Below are 10,000 nucleotides of genomic sequence, written 5' to 3' on the forward strand. Positions count from 1 at the left end.
TACCTAGTACTTCTTCTGCCTAGTACTTCTACTGCCTAGTACTTCTACTACCTAGTACTTCTACTGCCTAGTACTTCTACTACCTAGTACTTCTACTGCCTAGTACTTCTACTACATAGGACTTCTACTGCCTAGTACTTCTACTGCCTAGTACTTCTACTACCTAGTACTTCTACTGCCTAGTACTTCTACTGCCTAGTACTTCTACTACCTAGTACTTCTACTGCCTAGTACTTCTACTACCTAGGACTTCTACTACCTAGTACTTCTACTGCCTAGTACTTCTACTGCCAAGTACTTCTACTACCTAGTACTTCTACTGCCTAGTAACTCTACTGCCTAGTACTTCTACTGCCTAGTACTTCTACTACCTAGTACTTCTACTGCCTAGTTCTTCTATGACCTAGTACTTCTACTGCCTAGTACTTCTACTGCATAGTACTTCTACTGCCTAGTACTTCTACTGCCTAGTACTTCTACTACCTAGTAATTCTACTGCATAGTACTTCTATTGCCTAGTACTTCTACTACCTAGTACTTCTACTACCTAGTACTTCTACTGCCTAGTACATCTACTGCCTAGTACTTCTACTACCTAGTACTTCTACTAGCTAGTACTTCTACTGCCTAGTACTTCTACTACCTAGTACTTCTACTGCCTAGTACTTCTACTGCCTAGTACTTCTACTACCTAGTACTTCTACCGCCTAGTACTTCTACTGCCAAGTACTTCTACTACCTAGTACTTCTACTGCCTAGAACACCTACTGCCTAGTACTGCTACTGCCTAGTACTTCTACTACCTAGTACTTCTTCTGCCTAGTACTTCTACTGCCTAGTACTTCTACTACCTAGTACTTCTACTGCCTAGTACTTCTACTACCTAGTACTTCTACTGCCTAGTACTTCTACTACATAGGACTTCTACTGCCTAGTACTTCTACTGCCTAGTACTTCTACTACCTAGTACTTCTACTGCCTAGTACTTCTACTGCCTAGTACCTCTACTACCTAGTACTTCTACTCCCTAGTACTTCTACTACCTAGGACTTCTACTACCTAGTACTTCTACTGCCTAGTACTTCTACTACCTAGTACTTCTACTGCCTAGTACACCTACTGCCTAGTACTGCTACTGCCTAGTACTTCTACTACCTAGTACTTCTTCTGCCTAGTACTTCTACTGCCTAGTACTTCTACTACCTAGTACTTCTACTGCCTAGTACTTCTACTACCTAGTACTTCTACTGCCTAGTACTTCTACTACATAGGACTTCTACTGCCTAGTACTTCTACTGCCTAGTACTTCTACTACCTAGTACTTCTACTGCCTAGTACTTCTACTGCCTAGTACTTCTACTACCTAGTACTTCTACTGCCTTGTACTTCTACTACCTAGGACTTCTACTACCTAGTACTTCTACTGCCTAGTACTTCTACTGCCAAGTACTTCTACTACCTAGTACTTCTACTGCCTAGTAACTCTACTGCCTAGTACTTCTACTGCCTAGTACTTCTATTACCTAGTACTTCTACTGCCTAGTTCTTCTATGACCTAGTACTTCTACTGCCTAGTACTTCTACTGCATAGTACTTCTACTGCCTAGTACTTCTACTGCCTAGTACTTCTACTACCTAGTACTTCTACTGCATAGTACTTCTATTGCCTAGTACTTCTACTACCTAGTACTTCTACTACCTAGTACTTCTACTACCTAGTACTTCTACTGCCTAGTACATCTACTGCCTAGTACTTCTACTACCTAGTACTCCTACTGCCTAGTACTTCTACTGCCTAGTACTTCTACTGCCTAATACTTCTACTGCCTAGTAATTCTACTGCCTAGTACTTCTACCGCCTAGTACTTCTACTGCCTAGTACTTCTACTAGCTAGTACTTCTACTACCTAGTACTTCTACTACCTAGTATTTCTACTGCCTAGTACTTCTACTGCCTAGTACTTCTACTGCCTAGTACTTCTACTACCTAGTACTTCTACTACCTAGTACTTCTACCGCCTAGTACTTCTACTGCTTAGTACTTCTACTACCTAGTACTTCGACCGCCTAGTACTTCTACTGCCTAATACTTCTACTGCCTAGTACTTCTACTACGTAGTACTTCTACTGCCTAGTACTTCTACTGCCTAGTACTTCTACTACCTAGTACTTCTACTGCCTAGTACTTCTACTGCCAAGTACTTATACTACCTAGTACTTCTACTGCCTAGAACACCTACTGCCTAGTACTGCTACTGCCTAGTACTTCTACTACCTAGTACTTCTTCTGCCTAGTACTTCTACTGCCTAGTACTTCTACTACCTAGTACTTCTACTGCCTAGTACTTCTACTACCTAGTACTTCTACTGCCTAGTACTTCTACTACATAGGACTTCTACTGCCTAGTACTTCTACTGCCTAGTACTTCTACTACCTAGGACTTCTACTACCTAGTACTTCTACTGCCTAGTACTTCTACTACCTAGTACTTCTACTGCCTAGTACACCTACTGCCTAGTACTGCTACTGCCTAGTACTTCTACTACCTAGTACTTCTTCTGCCTAGTACTTCTACTGCCTAGTACTTCTACTACCTAGTACTTCTACTGCCTAGTACTTCTACTACCTAGTACTTCTACTGCCTAGTACTTCTACTACATAGGACTTCTACTGCCTAGTACTTCTACTGCCTAGTACTTCTACTACCTAGTACTTCTACTGCCTAGTACTTCTACTGCCTAGTACTTCTACTACCTAGTACTTCTACTGCCTAGTACTTCTACTACCTAGGACTTCTACTACCTAGTACTTCTACTGCCTAGTACTTCTACTGCCAAGTACATCTACTACCTAGTACTTCTACTGCCTAGTAACTCTACTGCCTAGTACTTCTACTGCCTAGTACTTATACTACCTAGTACTTCTACTGCCTAGTTCTTCTATGACCTAGTACTTCTACTGCCTAGTACTTCTACTGCCTAGTACTTCTACTGCCTAGTACTTCTACTACCTAGTACTTCTACTGCATAGTACTTCTATTGCCTAGTACTTCTACTACCTAGTACTTCTACTACCTAGTACTTCTACCGCCTAGTACTTCTACTGCCTAGTACATCTACTGCCTAGTACTTCTACTACCTAGTACTTCTACTGCCTAGTACTTCTACTGCCTAGTACTTCTACTACCTAATACTTCTACTGCCTAGTAATTCTACTGCCTAGTACTTCTACTGCCTAGTACTTCTACTAGCTAGTACTTCTACTACCTAGTACTTCTACTACCTAGTACTTCTACTGCCTAGTACTTCTACTGCCTAGTACTTCTACTGCCTAGTACTTCTACTGCCTAGTACTTCTACTACCTAGTACTTCTACTACCTAGTACTTCTACTGCCTAGTACTTCTACTGCTTAGTACTTCTACTACCTAGTACTTCGACTGCCAAGTACTTCTACTGCCTAATACTTCTACTGCCTAGTAATTCTACTGCCTAGTACTTCTACTGCCTAGTACTTCTACTGCCTAGTACTTCTACTAGCTAGTACTTCTACTGCCTAGTACTTCTACTACCTAGTACTTCTACTGCCTAGTACTTCTACTGCCTAGTACTTCTACTACCTAGTACTTCTACTGCCTAGTACTTCTACTGCCAAGTACTTCTACTACCTAGTACTTCTACTGCCTAGAACACCTACTGCCTAGTACTGCTACTGCCTAGTACTTCTACTACCTAGTACTTCTTCTGCCTAGTACTTCTACTGCCTAGTACTTCTACTACCTAGTACTTCTACTGCCTAGTACTTCTACTACCTAGTACTACTACTGCCTAGTACTTCTACTACATAGGACTTCTACTGCCTAGTACTTCTACTGCCTAGTACTTCTACTACCTAGTACTTCTACTGCCTAGTACTTCTACTGCCTAGTACTTCTACTACCTAGTACTTCTACTGCCTAGTACTTCTACTACCTAGGACTTCTACTACCTAGTACTTCTACTGCCTAGTACTTCTACTGCCAAGTACTTCTACTACCTAGTACTTCTACTGCCTAGTAACTCTACTGCCCAGTACTTCTACTGCCTAGTACTTCTACTACCTAGTACTTCTACTGCCTAGTTCTTCTATGACCTAGTACTTCTACTGCCTAGTACTTCTACTGCCTAGTACTTCTACTGACTAGTACTCCTACTACCTAGTACTTCTACTGTACTTTACCTGAGGCAGGGCCTGCATGACCGTGTCCAGCAACGCTCTCATCCCCACTGCCATCTTCAGTAGCTTCAGGACTGACGACACACACACACACACACACAAACACACACACACACACACAAACACACACACACACACATACATTACTACAGAATAACTGTAGTAAAACATATTCGGTGACATACTAATGGAGGTTGGGCTCTGTGATGATGTCACTGACAGGGCGCTGGAGGAGGAGGAGGAGGAAAAGGAGGAGGCAGGGTTGATTGGTAACAGTGGAGGATGGCCACAACATGAATGAAATAACTGTCTGTTTGAAGTTGACAAATTATCCAGAGGAGCAGGCCTCTACACACACACACACACACACACACACACACACACACACACACACACACACACACACACACGCACACACTCTACCTCTCCTCTACCTCCTCTCTACCTCTCCTCTACCTCTTCTCTACCTCTCCTCTACCTCTCCTATACTTCCTCCCTACCTCCCCTCTACCTCTCCTCTACCTCTCCTCTACCTCTCCTCTACCTCTTCTCTACCTCTTCTCTACCTCCCCTTTACCTCTCCTCTACCTCTCCTCTACCTCCCCTCTACCTCTCCTCTACTTCTCCTCTACCTCTCCTCTACCTCCCCTCTACCTCTCCTCTACCTCTCCTCTACCTCCACTCTACCTCTCCTCTACCTCTCCTCTACCTCTTCTCTACCTCCCCTCTAACCCTCCTCTACCTCTCCCCTTCCTCTCCTCTACCTCCTCTCTACCTCTCCTCTACCTCCTCTCTACCTCCTCTCTACCTCTCCTCTACCTCTCCTCTACCTCCCCTCTACACCTCCTCTACCTCTCCTCTACCTCCTCTCTACCTCCTCTCTACCTCTCCTCTACCTCTCCTCTACCTCCCCTCTACACCTCCTCTACCTCTCCTCTACCTCTTCTCTACCTCTCCTCTACATCCCCTCTCTCTCCTCTACGTCCTCCCTACCTCTCCTCTCCTCTTCCTCTACTGCTCCTCTACCTCTCCTCTACCTCCTCTCTACATCTCTTCTACCGCTCCTCTACCTCTCCTCTACCTCTCCACTACCTCCTCTCTACCTCCTCTCTACCTCCCCTCTACCTCTCCTCTACCTCTCCTCTACCTCTCCTCTACCTCTCATCTACCTCTTCTCTACATCCCCTCTACCTCTCCTCTACCTCCTCTCTACCTCTCCTCTACCTCTCCTCTACCTCTCCTCTACCTCCTCTCTACCTCCCCTCTACCTCTCCTCTACCTCTCCTCTACCTCCCCTCTACCTCTCCTCTACCTCTCCTCTACCTCTCCTCTACCTCCCCTCTACTTCTCCTCTACCTCCCCTCTACCTCCTCTCTACCTCTCCTCCACCTCCTCTCTACCTCTCCTCTACCTCTCCTCTACCTCTCCTCTACCTCCTCTCCACCTCTCTTCTACCTCTCCTCTACCTCCCCTCTACCTCCTCTCTACCGCTCCTCTACCTCTCCACTACCTCTCCTCTACCTCCTCTCTACCTCCTCTCTACCTCCCCTCTACCTCTCCTCTACCTCTCCTCTACCTCTCCTCTACCTCTCATCTACCTCTTCTCTACATCCCCTCTACCTCTCCTCTACCTCCTCTCTACCTCTCCTCTACCTCTCCTCTACCTCTCCTCTACCTCCTCTCTACCTCCCCTCTACCTCTCCTCTACCTCTCCTCTACCTCCCCTCTACCTCTCCTCTACCTCTCCTCTACCTCTCCTCTACCTCCCCTCTACTTCTCCTCTACCTCCCCTCTACCTCCTCTCTACCTCTCCTCCACCTCCTCTCTACCTCTCCTCTACCTCTCCTCTACCTCTCCTCTACCTCTCCTCTACCTCCTCTCCACCTCTCTTCTACCTCTCCTCTACCTCCCCTCTACCTCCTCTCTACCTCTCCTCCACCTCCTCTCTACCTCTCCTCTACCTCTCCTCTACCTCTCCTCTATCTCCTCTCTACCTCCCCTCTACCTCTCCTCTACCTCTCCTCTACCTCCTCTCTACCTCTCCTCTACCTCCTCTCTACCTCTCCTCTACCTCCTCTCTACCTCTTCTCTACCTCTCCTCTACCTCTCCTCTATCTCCTCTCTACCTCCCCTCTACCTCTCCTCTACCTCTCCTCTACCTCTCCTCTACCTCTCCTCTACCTCTCCTCTACCTCCTCTCTACCTCCCCTCTTCCTCTCCTCTACCTCCTCTCTACCTCTCCTGTACCTCCTCTCTACCTCCTATCCACCTCTCTTCTACCTCTCCTCTACCTCCCCTCTACCTCCTCTCTACCTCTCCCCTTCCTCCTCTCTACCTCTCCTTTACCTCTCCTCTACCTCTCCTCTACCTCTCCTCTACCTCCTCTCCACCTCTCTTCTACCTCTCCTCTACCTCCCCTCTACCTCCTCTCTACCGCTCCTCTACCTCTCCACTACCTCTCCTCTACCTCCTCTCTACCTCCTCTCTACCTCCCCTCTACCTCTCCTCTACCTCTCCTTTACCTCTCCTCTACCTCTCATCTACCTCTTCTCTACATCCCCTCTACCTCTCCTCTACCTCCTCTCTACCTCTCCTCTACCTCCTCTCTACATCTCTTCTACCGCTCCTCTACCTCTCCTCTACCTCTCCACTACCTCCTCTCTACCTCCTCTCTACCTCCCCTCTACCTCTCCTCTACATCCCCTCTACCTCTCCTCTACCTCCTCTCTACCTCTCCTCTACCTCTCCTCTACCTCTCCTCTACCTCCTCTCTACCTCCCCTCTACCTCTCCTCTACCTCTCCTCTACCTCCCCTCTACCTCTCCTCTACCTCTCCTCTACCTCTCCTCTACCTCCCCTCTACTTCTCCTCTACCTCCCCTCTACCTCCTCTCTACCTCTCCTCCACCTCCTCTCTACCTCTCCTCTACCTCTCCTCTACCTCTCCTCTACCTCCTCTCCACCTCTCTTCTACCTCTCCTCTACCTCCCCTCTACCTCCTCTCTACCGCTCCTCTACCTCTCCACTACCTCTCCTCTACCTCCTCTCTACCTCCTCTCTACCTCCCCTCTACCTCTCCTCTACCTCTCCTCTACCTCTCCTCTACCTCTCATCTACCTCTTCTCTACATCCCCTCTACCTCTCCTCTACCTCCTCTCTACCTCTCCTCTACCTCTCCTCTACCTCCTCTCTACCTCCCCTCTACCTCTCCTCTACCTCTCCTCTACCTCCCCTCTACCTCTCCTCTACCTCTCCTCTACCTCTCCTCTACCTCCCCTCTACTTCTCCTCTACCTCCCCTCTACCTCCTCTCTACCTCTCCTCCACCTCCTCTCTACCTCTCCTCTACCTCTCCTCTACCTCTCCTCTACCTCTCCTCTACCTCCTCTCCACCTCTCTTCTACCTCTCCTCTACCTCCCCTCTACCTCCTCTCTACCTCTCCTCCACCTCCTCTCTACCTCTCCTCTACCTCTCCTCTACCTCTCCTCTATCTCCTCTCTACCTCCCCTCTACCTCTCCTCTACCTCTCCTCTACCTCCTCTCTACCTCTCCTCTACCTCCTCTCTACCTCTCCTCTACCTCCTCTCTACCTCTTCTCTACCTCTCCTCTACCTCTCCTCTATCTCCTCTCTACCTCCCCTCTACCTCTCCTCTACCTCTCCTCTACCTCTCCTCTACCTCTCCTCTACCTCTCCTCTACCTCCTCTCTACCTCCCCTCTTCCTCTCCTCTACCTCCTCTCTACCTCTCCTGTACCTCCTCTCTACCTCCTATCCACCTCTCTTCTACCTCTCCTCTACCTCCCCTCTACCTCCTCTCTACCTCTCCCCTTCCTCCTCTCTACCTCTCCTTTACCTCTCCTCTACCTCTCCTCTTCCTCTCATCTACCTCTTCTCTACCTCCCCTCTACCTCTCCTCTACCTCTCCTCTACCTCTCCTCTACCTCTTCTCTACCTCTCCTCTACATCTCCTCTACCTCCTCACTCAGCATTCACTACTTTCCTATACATTTCTCCTCTTCTTCTTATTCTTATCTTCTTATTTCTCCTCTTCCTCTGCCACCTTTTACCATCATCCTCTCTTTCTAATTTGTCTTTCCCTGTCTCCTTCTATAAACAGGCAGTAATTTTCTGTCCCTGTCTCCTTTCTGTAAACAGACAGTAATTATCTGTCCCTGTCTCCTTTCTGTAAACAGGCAGTACTTCTCGGTCCCTGTCTCCTTTCTGTAAACAGGCAGTAATTCTCTGTCCCTGTCTCCTTTCTGTAAACAGACAGTAATTATCTGTCCCTGTCTCCTTTCTGTAAACAGGCAGTAATTATCTGTCCCTGTCTCCTTTCTGTAAACAGGCAGTACTTATCTGTCCCTTTCTCCTTTCTGTAAACAGACAGTACTTCTCGGTCCCTGTCTCCTTTCTGTCTCCCTGAGCTCACCACCTGTCTCCTCCTCTCCCTCCCAGTCTGTCTCCCTGAGCTCACCACCCGTCCCCTCCCACCCAGTCTGTCTCCCTGAGCTCACCACCCGTCCCCTCCCTCCCAGTCTGTCTCCCTGAGCTCAGCACCTGTCCCCTCCTGTCCCTCTCAGTCTGTCACCCTGAGCTCATCACCTGTCCCCTCCTCTCGCTCCCAGTCTGCCTCCCTGAGTCCCCTCCCTCTCTGTCCTGTGTGTGTGAGATGGCTTTGTTCCCGGTGCCATCTGGTCTCTTCACACCTTTCCAGGGATGCTTTGGGGCCAGCCACACAAAAAAGAGGAGAAACCCTGGGAAACACTGCTTTACAACCCATATTAAAACAGAAGGACAGTAACGGAGGAGGATTTAGTGCGTGTACTTGTGTGTGTGTGTAGAGAGAAAAAGAGAGAGATAATGTGTGTGAGTGTGTGTATGTGTGTATGTGTGTGTGTGTGTGTGTGTGTGTGTGTGTGTGTGTGTGTGTGTGTGTGTGTGTGTCCGTGTGTGTGTGTGCGTGTGTGTGTATGTGTGTGTACGTGTGTACATGTGTGTGTGTGTACGTGTGTACATGTGTGTGTGTGTTCGTGTGTACATGTGTGTGTGTTTGTCTACACCTCTTGCTATCCTCAGTACTCTCATGATCCTGATGATAGTAGGGTTGATGGGCAGGGATGCGTTAACCTCAATCTCCTCCAGAGTGATGCCCATGATGGACAGCAACACTATGGCCAGATCCAGCTGGTTCCACCTACAACACACACACACAGGTCATGTTATATACACACACACAGGTCATGTTATATACACACACACAGGTCATGTTATACACACACACACACAGGTCATGTTATATACATACACACACAGGTCATGTTATATACACACACACAGGTCATGTTATATACACACACACACAGGTCATGTTATATATACACACACACAGGTCATGTTATATACACACACACAGGTCATGTTATATACACACACAGGTCATGTTATATACACACACAGGTCATGTTATACACACACACACAGGTCATGTTATACACACACACAGGTCATGTTATACACACACACACACAGGTCATGTTATATATACACAGGTCATGTTATATATACACACACACAGGTCATGTTATACACACACACACAGGTCATGTTATACACACACACAGGTCATGTTATATACACACACACAGGTCATGTTATACACACACACACACAGGTCATGTTATATATACACACACAGGTCATGTTATATATACACACACAGGTCATGTTATACACACACACAGGTCATGTTATATATACACACACACAGGTCATGTTATATACACAC

At 47.3% G+C, this 10,000-nt stretch overlaps 1 protein-coding gene across 1 annotated transcript in view; it reads right to left on the reverse strand.

The window, feature by feature from the left end:
* LOC110492818 (voltage-dependent T-type calcium channel subunit alpha-1G-like) overlaps positions 1 to 10,000 on the reverse strand; it is a 228,544-nt gene that overhangs the window by 18,149 nt on the left and 200,395 nt on the right. The window contains 2 exon segments of the mRNA XM_036945869.1: positions 4,219 to 4,289; positions 9,276 to 9,409. Of these exon segments, the coding sequence (XP_036801764.1) occupies positions 4,219 to 4,289; positions 9,276 to 9,409 (205 nt within the window).

This window comes from Oncorhynchus mykiss, chromosome 16, assembly GCF_013265735.2.
Source record: "Oncorhynchus mykiss isolate Arlee chromosome 16, USDA_OmykA_1.1, whole genome shotgun sequence".
NCBI classification, from domain to species: Eukaryota; Metazoa; Chordata; class Actinopteri; order Salmoniformes; family Salmonidae; genus Oncorhynchus; species Oncorhynchus mykiss.